A 17621-nucleotide genomic window follows, 5' to 3' on the forward strand; every position below is an offset into this window, starting at 1 on the left:
AGAAAGAATCAGGAACAGAAGTAGAAGAGGTGGAAGATACAGCCAGGAAGGTATAGAGAGAGGGAAATGCTGAGATGCACAGGAGAGTTGGTAACACATGGTGAGTTGAGGAGTAGGGAAAGGTCACTGGATTGTGGCCCTGGTTATTCAAGAGAGCAGTTTCGCTAGTGTAGACGGGTCAACTGAGACTGGGGGATAAAGAGATTTGTGCTGTGGCGCAGTAGGTTAAGGATCCAGCATTGTCACTGCAGCAGCTCGGGTCACTGCTATGGCGTGGGTTTGATCCCTGACCTGGGAACTTTCACATGCTAAAAAAAAAAAAAAAAAAAAAAATGGAGACCATGTATATGAAGTCTCTGAGCCATCTCTGTACCCCAAGTTTCTGGCACCAGACATGGTGCTCAGGAGGTACCCCTAATGGTAAAAGGAATGGTTAAGGTAGAAGGAACTGGTGGGCAATAGTAAACTGTAACAACTATATACTCGTTATGGGAGTCCCCGTGGTGCAATGGGATCAGCAGTATCTGTGAAGCATTGGGGTGCAGGTTTGATCCCTGTCCAGCACAGTGGGTTAAGGATCCAGTGTTGCTGCAGCCATAGCGTAGGCCACAATTGCAGCTCGGATCTGATCCCTGGCCCAGGAACTCCATATGCTACAGGGAGGCCAAAAAAAAGAAAAAGAGTATATACTCGTTATGTATTAAGAGTGTGGGAGAACCCAGGTGATAAAGGCCCAGGGAGGAAAGTGGCAGGGCCGGGGGATGGAAGGGTAACGGATGGCAGGTGAAGAGGTCAGAGGTCTCTGCTGTGGCATGGGGGTCTTAGAGCTCGTCCATGTTGGAGTATGGCCAAAGAGAAATGACCTTGGAATTAGAGAGCCAAGGCAGGGCCTAGGTGACTGAGATGAGAAATCTGACAAGTAATCAGCTCCTTGGCTTATGTTATAGTTTGGGAAGAGTGAGGCAAAAAGTCATCATTAGTTCCTGTTGTGGCTCAGCAGTAACAACTCGACTAGTATCTGAGGACATGGGTTTGATCCCTGGCCTCGATCAGTGAGTTAAGGATCTGGCATTGGGGTGCAGCTGTCACATAGGTCGCAGACAAGACTCAGATCCTGCATTGCTGTGGCTGTGGTTTAGATCGGCAGCTACAGCTCCTATTCAACCCCTAGCCCAGGAACTTCCATATGTGTTGCAGGTGCACCCTCAAAAAGACCAAAAAAAAGGAAAGAAAGAAAGGAAGGAAGATAGAAAGGCATGCAGGAAGGAAGGAGGAAAAAAGAAAAAGGAAAAGAAAGAAAAGAAAGAAAGAAATTTTCATCCATAGAGATACAAATGGATATTGTAGAGGGGATTCGATAATTTGGAAAAAGAGGTATTATGCAGGATGACATGGAATTCCAGTGGCCAGAAACAGCAACGTGATGCTAAGCCTGGCATCCTGAAGCCTCCTCCCTTCCCCTCTCCCTACGCAGTAAGTCTGGATGAGGGCCAAGTGGGAGCCCTGAGGGTTTCTTGAGGGACCACAGGTTTCACTCTTGAGAGAGGGGAGTCGGAAGAGAAGGGCTTGGGGTTGCCGTGTCGGTGTAGGTGTCAGAGGGTTTCCTGGCCTTGTCAATATGTTGGTGAAGAAAATGCTTGTTTTGGCCCAGTTGAGTCAGATGCTTGGGACCTCAAGGTTCAGTCGGGTGACCGGGGAAATTAAGCGGCTCCTAGGATACATGTGGTTTCCAACCAAGGAAAACAACCTCTTCCTGAGTGACAAACCACTCGGCACCCTCATGACCCAGAGCAATGGCCAAGTGTGCCAGAGCTCAGAATCCAAATCAGATGGACTCAGTGGAAACCTAGGAAGTATCCAGTATTTCATGAGGATTTTTTTTTTCTTTTTTCTTTTTTGGCCACCCTGGGACACATGGAGTTCCTGGACCAGGGATCAGATCTGAGCCACAATCACAACCTACACCGCAGCTGCAGCAACACCAGATCCTTTAACCCACTGTGCCAGGGATGGAACCTGCACCCTGGTGCTGCAGAGACGCTGCCAATCCCATTGTGCCACAGCGGGAACTCCTCATGAGGATCTTTTACTCACAGCTTCTCACTTACTCTCCCTAAAGACCCTCTGTGGTAGAGGAAGTGAGCTGCATTTGGCAGGTGAAAACATCAAGGGATGGACCATTCTGGAAGAAGCTGGAGCTATTTACCCGAAGGATACGGATTGATTTTTGCAAATTATTTCAGGCTGACCTTGGGAGCCTACCTTACAGGTTTCCAGCTATTCTCATCTTTAAAGAATGTTTCTCCTCTGTGTTGGAGGCCAGGACTCTATCTCAGGCTAAATTGAAGATCCTCCAGGGGGGTTCACCTCTGCCCCCCAGGACCCGGAGACTTTGAGGGTTGTAGGCTCTGACCATAGTGTGTGTGTGTGTGTGTGTGTGTGTGTGTGTGTGGGCAATGTGTGTATGTTAGAGTGTGTGTGTGTGTGTGCAATCAGCCTCTACTCTGCAGGCACACCACACACATTCGTATCTCTGCATGTACCTGTCAGTGTGCAGAGGAAGAAGAATCAGGAAAAGGGGGTTTCTTATTTTTGTGTGGCCTCCTTGGTTTTTTCCTCGCCACATGCTTGCATCTCATCTCCCTTTTGCCTCTTCTTTCCCAGTGAGCTCAGGTGATGCCATAATTAAGTCCTCTGGCTCAGGACTTGTCATGCAGCTTTGTCCCTCTGTGGCTGAGACTTTGTAACCTTTGTTAGTTGCTATGTCATCCAAAGTGCTTTTGGAAGTTCCCTTGTGGCACAGCAGGGTAAGAACCCAGCACAGTGTCCGTGAGGATGCAGGTTCGATCCCTGGCCTCGTTCAGTGGGCTAAAGGATCCGGCATTGCCACAAACTGTAGTGTAGGTCGCAGATGTGGCTCAAATCCCTTGTTGCTGTGGCTGTGGTGCAGGCCAGCAGCTGTGGCTCCGATTCAACCCCTAGCCTGGGAACCTCCATATGCCACAGGTGCAGCCATAAAAAAAAAGAAAAAAAAAAAAAGATAGCAAAGTGCTGTTGCTGACAGTGGCCCGGGGGCAGAGGTGGGGTGGACAGAATTAGGCTGAATCTCAGCTGAGATTCGGCACCTTCATGGCTGTGTGGGACCAGAGGACAGCACATGATCCCAGACAAAGGTTTGTTTGGGAGTTTAGGGTGGAGTCAGGTTGGGGCAAACTGAGGAAGGTACTATTCCAGGGGGTCAACTTGTCTGTGTCCTGTTCACAGCCTCAGGGGAGAAGAAGGAGGGCTGGTCGTGGGAACCCTATCTGGAGGAACAGAAGGCCGTCACTGCCCCTGTCAGCCTCTTCCAGGACGTGAGTCAGTTTCCACCTAGGAGGAGCTTGTCTTCCCAGGCCAGGGACTTACCACCAAATTCAGGCCTTCTGGGAGTTTCCATCATGGCTCAGGGGAAACAAATCTGACTAGTGTCCATGAGGATGTGGGTTCAGTCCCTGGCCTCGCTCAGTGGGTTAAGGATCCGGTGTTGCTGTGAGCTGTGGTGTAGGTCACAGACATGGCTTGGGTCCCGTGTTGCTGTGGCTGTGGTGTAGGGCTGGCAGCTGCAGCTCCGATTGGACCCCTAGCCTGGGAACCTCCATATGTGGAAGGTGTGTCCCTAAAAAGCAAAAAACAAAACAAAAGAAACAAAAAGCAAACTCAGGCCTTCTGATGTTTTCTGTGTCTGACACCCCTCGGACAGGCAGAACAGAGGGGTTGAGGGGGAGGCGGGTTAAGGGCCCGGGAGAGAAAAGGGCTCACTGTAGGGGGCTTCCTGGGGAGGGGGAAGACATAGAGGGGCGGGACCCAGGCTCAGCCATCACTGGGCCTGCACACTTTTGAGTTCTGGTGCCTCCTGCTCAATTCTGTGCACTGATCTTTCCATGACTTGGGTAAGAGGGAGCCCTGAAGTCCATTTTTTGAGGGACCTGGGAGCTAGTCTCTCCTGCTTCGGATCCCTGCACTCAAGATCCCCCCAAGTTACCTCTTTTTACTACCAGGTGGGTGGGGCCCAAAGGCAGTTCCTTCACCCCAAGCCCACTAGGCAAGGTGAAGGCTGGAGTCGAAGCTGAGTCCTCTCCCATCTGTGCATTGACAGTACCAGGCGGTCACTCATAACAAGAATGGCTTCAGACTGGGCATGAAGTTAGAAGGCATCGACCCGCAGCACCCGTCCATGTACTTCATCCTCACCGTGGCCGAGGTGAGCGGAGGTTTCCACCCCTCCCCCGCCCCATTCTGATAGTGCCGCTCAGGATGGACTGAAGGGGGCCTCGGAGGATGGACTGAAGGGGGCCCACCAGCGGTTCGGAGGGGAGGAGACTCAGATGAGGGCGATACCGCCCGGCCCTCAGAAAGCACACAATCTAGGGAGTTCCCTGGTGGCTCAGTGGGTTAAGGATCCAGCCTTGTCACTGCTGTGGCTCTGGTTACAGCTGTGGCATGGGTTTGATCCCTGGCCCAGGAACTTCTGCATGCCACAGGCACAGCCAGAAAGAAAGAATGAACTCATCTGATAGGGGATTGAGGCAGAACACACAGAAAGCTAAAAAACCACAAAAAAACAAGTGGAGTGTCAGGGTAGTGACAGAGGAGAGCTCCCAAGGGCAGCGATGGGGACAGGAGTCCAGCAAGGTTCTAGTCCTCGCAGAAGCTCACAGTTGTATGGGAATCAGCCAGATAAATAGCGACACATCACAGGGGGGCCGTGAGGGGGCAGGAGCAGCTTCAGAGAGGAAGGGCCTCCTTTGCTGAGTCTCGAGAGATGAGCTATGAGCTAGAGTATTCCAGGCACAAGAGGCAAATGAAGCAAAAGCGCTGGGGGCAGAACAGGGCTCCACGTCCAAGGAGGTGCTGTCAGCTGAGGTCCGAGCCGTGAGAGAAGGTCGCAGAAGGAAAGGTCCTCGGGGGCCCTGAGCAGACCTGAGCCTTGGTCAGTGCCCTCGAGGTTCTGTCCAGGGCTCAGAGGGGCTGGGGGGTGTCATAGAATCTGCCTGTCCTGTGGCCAGAGCTCAAGACTCATGATTACATGCCCCGTCAGTGTCCCAGGAGGGGAGGGTGTGGGGCAACGTGCAGGATGCCGGAAACCTGGGAGTGAGGAGGGGTGGGATGGGGAACCTTCTAGCACCAGAGCTCCTGAGACCACCAGGCTGGGCCAGGGGAGCTGAGGGAAGGGGAACTGGGCGTCCTCTGGCATCAGAGTCCCCGTGCTTCCCTCTCACGGGGCCAGGTGTGCGGCTACCGCCTGCGTCTACACTTTGATGGGTATTCCGAGTGCCACGACTTCTGGATCAATGCCAACTCCCCTGACATTCACCCCGCCGGCTGGTTCGAGAAGACAGGGCACAAGCTGCAGCCCCCCAAAGGTAAGGCCTAGCTGAGTTGGTCCAGTGAGGCAGGGAGCCCCCAGACCCACCTCCTCCTTCCTGTTCCTGTTGCCCAACCAGCCTCTCGGCAGCTCATCCCACTGTGACTTGGCCCCAGAGCTTCCACTCTGCCCTTGCCTTTTGAGTAGCCACCCAGGTTGTGTCCTGCTTTGGCGGGGGTGGGGTGGGGTGGGTGGTCCCTGGGCAGGGTCTTGAGGGTTGTGGGGTCCTCAGGCCTGCCTGATTCTGCTGCTTCAGCGTGGGGTGCCCTCGCCACGGCCCAGCCTCTGTCTTCAAGGAGCTCTGTTCATGCCCCCCGAGGGGCCTAGGTTACAAGGAGGAGGAGTTCAGCTGGAGCCAGTACCTGCGCAGCACAAGAGCTCAGGCTGCCCCCAAGCACCTGTTTGTGAGCCAGAGCCACGTGAGTGCCCCTGAGCAATCGGACACCGCGGCCAGCCAGCGTGTCCCACCCAGCAGACGAGCACGCGTTCATCTGCTGGTGCCTTGGCTCGGTTGGTCCACACCAGGTGGGAGGGGTGCACTGAGCAGGCCCAGGGCCGGAGGGGGATGCTGGTGACGGGTTGGTTCCCCCCCACCCCCGTTCCCTCCTGCTGAAACGCGCTCCTCTGTGTATCCCTCGGAGCCTGCGCACCGGGATGTCATTCTTTCCTGCTTCAGTTTCTCCGCAACTCTTGGTATCAGGCCCAAGCCTCTGTTCTGGGAGCGGCTTTTTCCTTCCTCTTGACCAACACTGAGGCGCTCCCGTCTTGTCGCAACACTCGCCCCCTGTCTTTTCCTCTGTTCAAGGCTGCCAGTAGCTTTATCCCGCAAAGTGTCTCAAATCCCAGGCCAAAAGTCTAAGAGATACGGGGAACTTCCAGTAAAAATGTTAGCGTATGGGGAGTTCCTGCTGTGGCCCAATGGGTTCAGAATATGACTGCAGTGACTCGAATTGCTGTGGAGGCAAGGGTTCAATCCCCGATCTGGCACCATAGGTAAAGGATCCGGCATTGCCCCAGCACTGCTGTGGGTGTGGCCATGAAAAAAAAAAATTAGCATCTGGAAAGTCCAGGGTCCCCATGGTCCAGGGCTGCACCATGCCTTTTAGGCCTGAGCAGGTACCCCTCACCCCAGTCCAGCCCCAGGGACCATACTTACAGGTTCCCAGGGGACTGGTGGGGTTCTCCCCACTGTTGTGACAGGGGATGCAGGTTTATATCAAACTCTTTAAGTCCTGGGCCCCACCCTTGACCAACTTTGTGGTCCTGGGCAAGTCACTTAAGCTTCTAAAATGGGGGTGATGAGGCGTTCCCACTCTGGCACCATGGGATTGGTGGTGGTGTGGGAGCATCGGGTTCCATCCTCTGGCACAATGGGTTAAGGATCCGGCGTTGCCACAGCTATGGCTTAGGTTGTGACTGCTGCTCGGATCTGATCCCTGGCCCGGGAGCTCCATGTGCCAAGGGGCAGCCAAAAATGAAAAATAAATAAAATAAAATAATAAAATGGGACAATACCCATCTCCCTAGGATTGTTATAAAGAATGAGGGAGGTGATGGCTTTGGAAGTTTATATCTGATGGGTGACAGGTGCCTCCCTGCCCTCCTCACCTGTCAGCTCCTCTTTCCCCATCACCCCTGGGTGGCCCCAGCTGCCTTGGTCCACCCTGGGCCAGGCTCATCTGAGGAAGGGAGGCTGCTGCTCAGCCCAGCAGTATCTTTGGGTGAGTACATAGTCTCGGGTCCCTCATTCATCTTCTGCCACAGTGAGGCTTATGTGGAGCGTGCCTAGGAGCCCAGAGGTTCTTGAGTGGCTCAGGGCTAGGGGTTATGAATTCTGCCCCAGAGGGATCCCCTTTCTCAGCCTATTTCTCCCACCCTCCCCCACCCACTGGCCAGGCATGACCCCCGGGGAACCTACTCCTCTTCCTTTGCCAGTGGGTCCTGGGCCAGCACTAGCAGCCTGGGCCTGACCGTGGCAGCCCCTCTTCTTGCCCCCAGAGTCCCCCACCCCTGGGCTTCCAGGTGGGCATGAAGCTGGAGGCTGTGGACCGCATGAACCCATCCCTCGTCTGCGTGGCCAGTGTGACCGACGTGGTGGACGGCCGCTTCCTCGTGCACTTTGACAACTGGGATGACACTTATGACTACTGGTAGTGGGAGGGCTCAGACTTGGCCAGGGGAGGGGGGAGGCCGGGGGATGATGGGATGGGGGGAGGGGCAGGAGGCACCATGTGGCCCTGGCCCAGCCCTGACATTCATATTACTCAGGGGGGACAATTGACCGTCCTGTGGATTTGCTCTACATTGTTTATTAATTATAATGGCAATTAAATGCTTCATCTAAAAATACCAAAGTTGGAGTTCCCTGGTGGCTCAATGGATAAGGATTCAGTGTTGTCACTGCAGTGGCTTTGGTCACTGCTATGGCACAGGTTCAGTCCTTGGCCTGGGAACTTCCACATGCCATGAGTGTGGCCAAAAACAAATAAATAAATAAGATAAAAATAATAAAAATGAAAATACCAAGGTTGAGACAAGCAACCGCAGTGGCCCATGATTTTTCCTGAGATATTAAGGTGGTAGTAGCGTCTTTAGTTACTCCTGGAATTTTCTGACTCCCTCACCAGTTATCTGTCTGACTCTCACTCAGAAATAAAATGAGAGGGGGCCCTGTCGCCATGACGTCATAGGACAGCCGGCTCAGGGCCTCGAAGCTTCACCTGGGACAGTGACATATTCTTGGGTTTCAGGTGTGATCCCAGCAGCCCCTACATCCACCCGGTGGGCTGGTGCCAGAAGCAAGGAAAGCCCCTCACCCCTCCACAAGGTGACCCTGCCACCTGAGCCCACCTCCCCGGGTCCCTTACCAGTACTCGCTAGCTGGGTCTTTAGGGGCAGCGTGAAGGGAGAGCTGTGTCCTGGAGCCTTAGCTCTTTTGCCTGGGAGTTGAGAAGCCTTTGATTTTAGGAGAGTCCATCAAACCCTGACTCTGTTGAAGTTGAAAGGGAGGAAGCTGACCCCCCTCAGGAAGGGAGCAGGAGTGCAGAGCCAAGAGAGTTGATCCCACCCCTCTGTGTTCCTGTCGTGGCTCAGTGGAAACGAATCCAACTAGTATCCATGAGGATGTGGGTTCGATCCCCTTAAGGGCCAGGCATTGCCATGAGCTGTGTTTAGGTCACAGACACAGCTTAGATCCCGCATTGCTGTGGCTGTGACGTAGGCCAGCAGCTACAGGTCCAATTCGACCCCTAGCCTGGGAATCTCCATGTGCCTTGGGTGAAGCCCTAGAAGCAAAAAAAAAAGGGGGGGGGGAATCCCACTCCATCAAGATATTACCCTGGCCCACCTACAATAGGGGTTTGGATGGAGCTGGGGCTGGAGCAATAGAGCCAAGGAGGGGACTGGGGGTCAGGGTTCCCAGACAGCTCTGTGAACTGTGAGGTGCTTCCTTCTGCCTAGACCCCCTCTGCCTCAGGAGCCCCCTACAAGGAGCAGGCTGCGGTGATGCAGGGGGCTCCTCTCTCCCTGCTGTGCCCCTGGTCCTGCTTGGAGGGGATTGCTCCCCCAGGACGCCGGGCTGCCTAGACATTGCTCTCATCCTGTCCTCCAGACTACCCAGACCCTGACAGCTTCTGTTGGGAGAAATATCTGGAAGAAACCGGGGCCTCTGCTGTGCCCGCCTGGGCCTTCAAGGTGGTGAGTCGACTCTCCTTGCCCCCAGAGCAGAGCTCAGGAAGGCGGGGAACGCTTGGCCAGCCAGCCAGGGCCTCCCCCTTGGCAGTGATTTTCCCCCTTCCTGGGGCCTCAGGTCTGCTGAGCCGTCCTTGGCCTAAAGGCCGCTGTCCCCCTGCAGCGACCCCCGCACAGCTTCCTGGTCAACATGAAGCTGGAGGCCGTGGACCGCAGGAACCCAGCCCTCATTCGTGTGGCCAGCGTGGAGGACGTGGAGGATCATCGGATAAAGGTGGCTCTGGCACCCTCGGGCCGGGGGTAGTGGAGAGGCCACTTGGACAGGACTTCCGTAGACTGCTTAGAGGTCAAGGGCATGGCCTAGCCAGACATGAGGGAGGCTGCGTTTTGGGGGGAAGAGAGCTCTAAACTTGAGGCCCAAGATTTTGGATCGCATTTCGGCCTCATCTCTGACTTGCTTTTGGGAGTTTGGACAAACCTATAAAATGGGCTAATAGGAGTTCCCGTTGAGGCCTCCATGGCAACAAACCTGATAGTGTCCAGGAGGTTACTATGTGGGTTCAATCCCTGGCTCCGCTCAGTGGGTTAAGGATCCAGCTTTACAGGGAGCTGTGGTGTAGGTTGCAGATGCCCCTCCGATCTGGCAGATCTGGTGTTGCTATGTCTGTGGCGTAGGCCGGCAGCTGTAGCTCCAATTCTACCCCTAGCCTGGGAACTTCCATATGCCACCTGCAGCCCTGAAAAGAAAGAAAGGAAAATGGGCTAATTAATAACCCTTGCCCTAGCCAAGGACTGATGGGAGATGCCAGTAACTTCATGGGCAAAACCTTTGGAAGATGTGGTGGCCGAGATGGATTATCGTGGGGTTGGCCCCTTGGTTCTTCCAATCCAGGATCTTGCTTCTAACAGGCCCCAGGGATGGGGAGAGCCTCCTGGAGCCTGGAGGACCTCCTGGCTGAGCTGGGCTCCACGAGGAACACCTGACCTCCAGGGCCTTTCCTCCCCAGCTCCACTTTGATGGCTGGAGTCACGCCTATGACTTCTGGATCGACGCCGACCACCCCGACATCCACCCCGCGGGCTGGTGCTCCAAGACAGGGCATCCCCTGCAGCCTCCTCTCCGTGTGTACCCCTGGGCCGCTCTGTCCCTTTCCTCCTGATGGCCAGCCCTGCCCCCTGAGCTCTGGCACCCCCCTTCTATAGCCTGCCCACAGGGATCTCCGCCCCACCCCTCCCCCGCCTTGGGTCGCTGCTACCCTTAGCTGTGCTTCTGGCCTCCCCAGTTGCTGGGTTTGGGCCCTGGAGGTATGAAGGGAAAAACTCACTTGGAAGCATATGCTTAGGAGGTAGTTGTGCCCCTGAGGGGTTCTCTCAGCATCCAGCAGAGTGACACAGAGCATGCGCTGTGCTTACGAAGGCAGTGAGCCTTCCTAAATCAAATCCTGGTCCCCTCCGCAGGCAGGGGTTAGAGGTCAAGTCACTGGACTGCTCAGCCCCACACCTCTCCTCCCTTATTTCTCATGGGGCGTTAATCCTTCTCGACTGTTCTCCGAGCGTGGGCAGAGCTGTAAAAAGTCACCAAAGTCTTGGGAAGGAAACAGGGAAACAGAATAACCTGAATCTACCTGATGTGGCTTCTGGGTCCAGCTGTGCCCACACCAGCTCTGAGTCGATCTCCCCAGGGGGGTCTCCTCTGGGAAGCAGAGGAAATGGCCTGCGCGTTCCAAGCCCTGATTCTCCCAAGAGGGGCTGGTATCCGTTAGCAGGAAGGCATCCCAGCCTAGCTCAGGGCCCCTGTACCTGGGGAACTCCTCCCTAGGGCTCACCTGCCCTGTGGAAAATTCCTTCCCTGCCATCCATTCCCCCTCCCCCACCCCACCCCCAGGCCCCTAGGCTGACCTTTTCCTTCCTGCTCCCCCCTCCAGGACCCAGAGAGCCCAGCTCTCCCTCCCCTGGGGGCTGTCCCCCTCTCAGCTATCGGAGCCCCCCCCACACTAGGACCTCCAAGTACAGCTTTCACCACCGGTGAGTGAAGGGGTCCTGCTAAGAGCCGCCGAGGCTTCGCTCAGAGAGGGTCTGCCTCACACCTGCTCCACGGGGCTGACCTGGGTCCGCCAGGTCGCGTTCCCCGAACGAGGCCAGGGTCCGGAAGAGCCAAGTGGGAACAAGCAGATTTAGCCCATCTCACGCCTTCTTGTTCTCCAGGAAGTGCCCCACTCCTGGCTGTGACGGCTCCGGCCACGTCACCGGCAAGTTCACAGCTCACCACTGCCTCTCGGGCTGCCCCCTGGCCGAGAGGAACCAGAGCCGGCTGAAGGCGGAGCTGTCGGACACGGAGGCCTCTGCCCGCAAGAGGAGCCTCTCGGGCTTCTCCCTAAGGAAGAAGCCTCGCCATCACGGCCGGTGCGGAGGGCAAGGCTGCAGGGCCTCCAGTCCTCCCGGGCCTGGCCAGGCCCTGATTCCTGGCCCCGGAGCCGGTCCTTCTCTCTCCAGGATCGGACGCCCTCCAAAGTATCAGAAGATCCCACAGGATGATTTCCCAAGTGAGTCCTGGGTCATCTGCCTCCCCATCCGCCGCCGCCATGTGCACAACAATTGCTTAATTGGTGGGAGGAATCACCGGGGCACCGAGGGGGAGATGCTGGAAGGGAGGCCGCCTCTGCTTTGGTGATGCTTGCGGATACAGAGCAGTGGCAAGAGAACAGGGCCCTGAGTGACCCCGGGTTCCTGCCCCCTTTCACCCGTGGCCTTGCTGCGAGTCTCCGGGCAAGGCGCCGGGCCTCTCTGGGCTCCCAGGTCTCCACTGTGAGGCGGGATGATGCCCCCAGCTCTGCTTTTCTCAAGCTAGGCTTCTGGAGAAGGAAGCTGTCACTTTCTTTCTTTCTTTTTTCTTTTTCTTTTTTTGGTCTTTTTAGGGCCACACCCACGGCATATGGAAGTTCCCAGGCTAGGGGTCGAATCGGAGCTGCAGCTGCCAGCCTACACCACAGCTCATGGCAACCCTGGATCCCCAACCCATGGAACAAGGCCAGGGATCGAATCCGCATCCTCATGGATGCCAGTCGGATTCATTTCTGATGCATCACGACAGGAACTCCAACAGTGCCAATCTTAAAACGTGCTGGGAGGCTTCAATGAGATGGTCCACGTGACGGTGCTTATAACCTGCTGGAAGGGTCACTAGGCCTGATCTCTTGCCTGACTGCCTCTTGCTGCTGTTTCATACTGTTTCCTCTTGGTGGAAACAGAAGGCCCTTCCCGCAGCTTCAGGCCTGGGTGAGGAGGGTCTTGTCCTGCCTCCTGGTCCTCAGACTGAGGACTTCTGGGGATGGGACCACGGTGGACACCTGTTCTCTCCTCCGGCTACACCTGATTGGCCTCCATTGCCGGGACGTGTCCTGGCCACCAGGGGGCGCCAGCCTCCTGTGTTCATTCTAGAATTATCCTGAGAACTCCAGGACTCTTTCCGCAGACTGAGCCTGTGGCCCAGGGAGGACCGGGAAGGACTGGTCCGTAGGCCTGAGGCACTTCAGGGACAGGGCAGGGGCCAGAGCCCAGATCTCTGACCTCCGTGCAGGGCTACTTCTTTCTCCCCGCTGGCTCTCATGCAGAGGGGACACTGATCGCTCTGGATTTAGTTCGGGAGACTTCTCTCATCCATGGCAGACCTCCTCAGTGTGAGTTTGCTGGTAAACAGGCACCTGGGGAAGACGGTCTAGAGAGGACGGGATGCAGCTGTGCCCACCTGGCCCATGGGACCAGTAAAGCCCTGTGTCAGCTGTTGGAACCAACAAGAGGAAACCACAGAGCTTCCCTTACCCAACCAGACGGAGAAACTGAGGCCCAAGTTAAGTGATTGCCCAGGATTAAAGAGCCAGCTAGTTAGGAACTAACCCCATTTCCTGATTCTGTGTTTGCATTGTCTACACTGCATCCTCCCCCACCCCCCACCCCATCCCACCATGGTCCCCCAGCCTTTCCACTGTGCCTACTCAGAACTTGCTTATTAACCTCCAATAAGAATAATGTTATAGGAGTTCCTGTCATGGCTTAATGGTTAACGAACCCAACTAGGAACCGTGAGGTCACGGGTTCCATCCCTGGCCTCACTCAGTGGGTTAAGGATCCGGCATTTGCCATGAGCCATGGTGTAGGTCACAGACGTGGCTCAGATCTCAAGTTGTTGTGGCTGTGGCATAGGCCAGCAGCAACCACTCCAATTCAACCCCTAGCCTGGGAACCTCCATATGCCACGGGTGTGGCCCTAGAAAAAGACAAAAATAAGAAAGAAAGAAAGAAAGAAAGAAAGAAAGAAAGAAAGAAAGAAAGAAAGAAAGAAAGAAAGAAAGAAAGAAAGAAAGAAAGGAAGGAAGAAAGAAAGGAAGAAAGGAAGAAAGAGAGAGAAAGAGAGAAAGAAAGAAAAGAATAATGTTATAGACTGAATGTTTGTATCCCCCGCCAAATTCACCTGTTGAAACCTAATCCCCAGCTAGATGGGTTTTAGGGTGGGGCCTCGGGAGGTGATTAGGTCATGAGGATGCAGCCCTCATGAATGGGATTAGTGCCCTTAAAAGAGCCAGTGGGAATCCCTGTTTTGGCTCAGTGGTAACTGAACTTAACCAGTATCCACAAGGATGCGGTTCGATCTCTGGCCTTGCTCAGTGGGTTAAGAGTCTGGCGTTGCGTGAACTGTGGTGTAGGTCGCAGACGTGGCTTGGATCTGCCATTGCTGTGGCTGTGGTGTAGGCCAGCAGCTGCAGCTCTGATTCAACCCTTAGCAGCCTGGGAACCTCCATGGGCTGCAGGTATGGCCCTAAAAAGACCAAAAAAAAAAAAAAGAGAGAGAGAGAGAGAGAGACCCCAGAGAGTTCCCTCACCCCTTCTGCCCACCTCAGAGTCATCCTCATTGACGGTCTGGCAGTTGTCAAAACTAGGAGTGTATCAGCCACAAACTCTTCTGAGTTGGTGTACCCTCCCCACAGCAGCCGGTGTGGCTCTAAAAAGAAAAAAAAAAAAAAAGAGAGAGAGAGAGACCCCAGAGAGTTCCTTCCCTCACCCCTTCTGCCCTGTGAGGACACATCAAAGACAGCAGCCTATGGGTCAGAAAGTGTCCTTCACCAGATACCGAATCTGCTGATGCCTTGATCTTGAACTTCCAGCCTCCAGAATTGGGAGGAATATATTTCTGTTGTTTTTAATCAAAACCAAACAAACAAAACAAAATAAAAACTCAAACCAGAACAAGAAGAGCTGTTTCTGACCCATAGCAAGATATTGTACAGTTAGATAAGACCCAACTGCCTGTGAAAGCCCCCATCCTGTGCTCTGGGGAAGAAAGATAAGGAGCACAGCCCCCAAACTCCTCAGCAGGGTGCACGGAGCACAGATACAGGGCTCCAAAGAGGGGCACCAGACCCGTGTCCAGAGACAGAAGTGCTAGTAGCTGTCATGGGAGACCCACGGTGGGGCAGTTAAACAGGCTCCCTGGTGCTACTCAATGGTGGGACTCTTCGGGGTGTGGGCAGGAGCTTGGGTTTGGGTTGATGAGCAGAGAGACAGCAGGTGGGCAGAGTTACGCCATAGTCAGTGGGGCTGGAAATGGGATCCCAGAGGCTCTGAGGATGATTGTGACATGCAGGGAGTCAGGGTGACAGGCTGGAGCGAAGGGGAGGGACGGAAGGACCATCGATGAGTAGGGTGGGCCTGCGCGAAGAGGGCAGAGGGGGGCTGTGTTCACGAGAGTCTAGAATTAAGCACCACATGAACAGGAAAGAACCAGCCCTCTTGGACTCTGGGCAGAGGCAGGGAAAGCCCCACGGGACAATGGCCACATGGCCTGAGGCCAGCCAAGGCAGGTAAGGGGCCAGGTTTGTCAGACCTTTGAGAAGTAGATGTGGTCCAAGCAGACGGCCACCACGCCTGGCCGAGAAGGAAGAGCAGAGTCACTCATCCAATCGGAGAGCAGCTTGGAGGTTGGAGGTCAGGAGCCGGGGCTTCCAGGAACAGATCGAGAAGCAGAGTGACAGGCAGCATTGGGGTGGGGGCGTGAGTGGGTCAGGGATCAACGTAGAGGTGCCAGAACCGGCGGGGAACTGGCACACCTGGCTTGAACCAGACCAGGTGGGGGTGTATGGGGAGGAGTGGAGCTTGAGGCAGTGGCAGCAGTTAGGTGGTGCGCTTCAGATTGCTCCCCAGACAGAATTCCCCTGAAGCTGCAAGAATCAGAGCTCAAAAGGACTTAGGAAGGGAGTTCCCTTTGTGGCTCAGCAGTAATGAACCCAACTAGTAACCATGAGAATGCAGGTTCAACCCCTGGCCTCACTCAGTGGGTTAAGGATCCAGCATTGCTGTGAGCTGTGGTGCAGGTCAGAGATGTGGCTCGGATCCCATTGCTGTGGCTGTGGTGTAGCCAGGAGCTGCAGCTCCAATTCAACCCCTATCCTAGGAACTTCCATATCCCTCAGGTGCGGGCCTAAAAAGACCAAAAATAAAGGCTTAGGGAAAGGAGGGCAAACAGAATGGGTTTTTGATGTTCAGGCTGGTGTTACTTGGATACTGGGGGCCATTTTTTTGTTTGTTTGTTTGTTTATGGCCACATCTGCGACATATGAAGTTCCCACGCTAGGGGTCAAACCAGAGCTGCAGCTGCTGGCCACGGCCATAGCCACAGCCACAGCCACAGCCACATCAGATCTGAACTGCACTTGAGACCTATGCCGCAACTTGCGGTAACGTAAGATCCTTAACTCACTGAGCGAGGCCAGGTATTGAACACCACATCCTCATGGATACTCTGTCGGGTTCTTAACCTGCTGAGCCACAATAGGAACTCCCCGGGGGCCATTTTGATGCAAGGTACTAGAAAGGAGTTTCCAGGATGCTGCATCTTTGCAGGGCCCAGGGTGATGCGGTCTCAGAGGGATGGGCATGGGGTCCTTCTATGCAGCCTGTAACGTCAGGAACCCAGTTATCCCCAAGGGGCAAGCACTGGATGAGGAGTCAGGAGATCTGGACCACCTTCTTGGTTCTGCGGGGCTGTCCAGAGTGGGCCACGGTCCTGCCCACTCTGCCCGCCTGTCTCCCAGGTGGCCTGGGGGTGAGCGGGCTTCAGACACGGGGTGAGTCCTCAGCCTTGGCCGGCCAGCCTCTGCCTCTGCCTTCCAGCCCTGACCGCCGACGTCATGCACCCGTCCCTCTTCATGTCGGCCCTGTCGGCCCACCCTGACCGCCCACTGTCCGTGTGTTGGGAGCAGCACTGCAAGCTCCTGCCGGGAGTGGCGGGCATCTCGGCCTCGACAGTCGCCAAGTGGACCATCGATGAGGTGAGGGGCGCGGGCCCCTCCCTCTTCCTCCGCCTCTGCTTTGCGCTCACCACACCCTGGCGGGAGGGCTTGGGAAAGGCCCCGGTCAGGCAGAGCCCCACGCTGCTCCTGGCTCGACCTCCTGCCCATCCCTCTGGTCCACTGTCCCTCCCAGCTGCCCAGCAGGGGCTGTCAGAGGGACTGGTAGGCTCATCTTGGTGGATGGAGAGCAGGATTTGCCGCTGGTCCCCCTGGAAACCCAGCAGGTGAGACTGGCTCAGCCCTGGCCCCCAGGGACCAAGAGCTGTCACCTCACAGAGATGCAGGATCCTCTCAGGCTGATGGGAAAAAGCAACACTGTCACAACCCAGGAGGCACCGAGGCCGCGTGAACGGCCCCTTCCCTGCTCTCCTGAGCCGGTGCCCTTGGCAACGTGTCTTCTTTGGTTCCCAAGGTCTTCGGCTTCGTTCAGACCCTGACAGGTTGTGAGGACCAGGCGCGGCTCTTCAAAGATGAGGTAAGGTGCAAAGTGCAGAGTGGGGACAGAGGAGGGTCTCGGTTGCTAGAGAGCAGGATGCAGCCACCTCCCCAGCACTGCACCCAGCTAGGGACGACCCTCTGTTGTCCTACCCTGGGGAGGACCAGTCACAGCGACCCACGTCTCTGGGGAAAAATCTGGTGTGGACTCAGCTTGTGAACCGAACCCTCTGTGTTCAGACCATCCTCAGGGAGGGAAAAACGTCCTGGAAACAGGCTTCCATTCACTCCTCTGCTCGCTGCCCAATTTTTTTTTTTTTTCTTTGTCTTTTGTCCTTTTAGGGCCGCACCAGTGGCACATGGAGGTTCCCAGGCTACGGGTCCAATCAGAGCTACAGCTGCCAGCCTATACCACAGCCATGGCAATACCAGATCTGAGCCGCATCTGCGACCTACACCACAGCTCATGGCAACGCTGGATTCTTAACCCACTGAGCGAGACCAGGAATCGAACCCGCAACCTCATGGTTCCTAGTTGGATTCGTTTCCACTGTGCCACGATGGGAACTCCTCTGCCCAAATTTTTGTTCCCAAATTTAGCTTCCCCAGTGGCAGTCAAGTAAAGTGTATTCTGCCTGGCACAGCTATTGCCATTTACTGCAGGGATCCCAACACACACTTAAAATCCAGACCCCAAAGCTTATGGAAGATGAGAAGCAGTGAGTTGTAGGTGAAAGATCACTAGCTTT

At 55.3% G+C, this 17621-nt stretch overlaps 1 protein-coding gene across 21 annotated transcripts in view; it reads left to right on the forward strand.

The window, feature by feature from the left end:
• Window positions 1-17621, forward strand: part of L3MBTL1 (L3MBTL histone methyl-lysine binding protein 1) — a 41893-nt gene that overhangs the window by 13871 nt on the left and 10401 nt on the right. For 14 of the 21 annotated variants that reach the window (XM_085003968.1, XM_021077798.2, XM_085003970.1 and 11 more), the window contains 13 exons: window positions 3265-3353; window positions 4136-4240; window positions 5267-5402; window positions 5732-5823; window positions 7403-7554; window positions 8155-8231; window positions 9015-9100; window positions 9258-9368; window positions 10102-10216; window positions 11020-11119; window positions 11300-11637; window positions 16259-16416; window positions 16850-16912. In XM_085003968.1, coding sequence (XP_084860094.1) covers window positions 3265-3353; window positions 4136-4240; window positions 5267-5402; window positions 5732-5823; window positions 7403-7554; window positions 8155-8231; window positions 9015-9100; window positions 9258-9368; window positions 10102-10216; window positions 11020-11119; window positions 11300-11637; window positions 16259-16416; window positions 16850-16912 — 1622 coding nt within the window. Of the gene's footprint in view, window positions 1-3264; window positions 3354-4135; window positions 4241-5266; window positions 5403-5731; window positions 5824-7402; window positions 7555-8154; window positions 8232-9014; window positions 9101-9257; window positions 9369-10003; window positions 10217-11019; window positions 11120-11299; window positions 11638-12791; window positions 13483-16258; window positions 16417-16849; window positions 16913-17621 lie in introns of those variants that run through there. The other 7 variants (XR_014832371.1, XR_014832370.1, XR_014832372.1 and 4 more) reach the window with 3 other exon arrangements.

The sequence above is a fragment of the Sus scrofa genome, chromosome 17, assembly GCF_054392235.1.
Source record: "Sus scrofa isolate SSC_HxYL_T2T_F1_AM1 chromosome 17, Sscrofa_HxYL_maternal_Yorkshire_Landrace_v2.0, whole genome shotgun sequence".
In the NCBI taxonomy this organism is placed as follows: Eukaryota; Metazoa; Chordata; class Mammalia; order Artiodactyla; family Suidae; genus Sus; species Sus scrofa.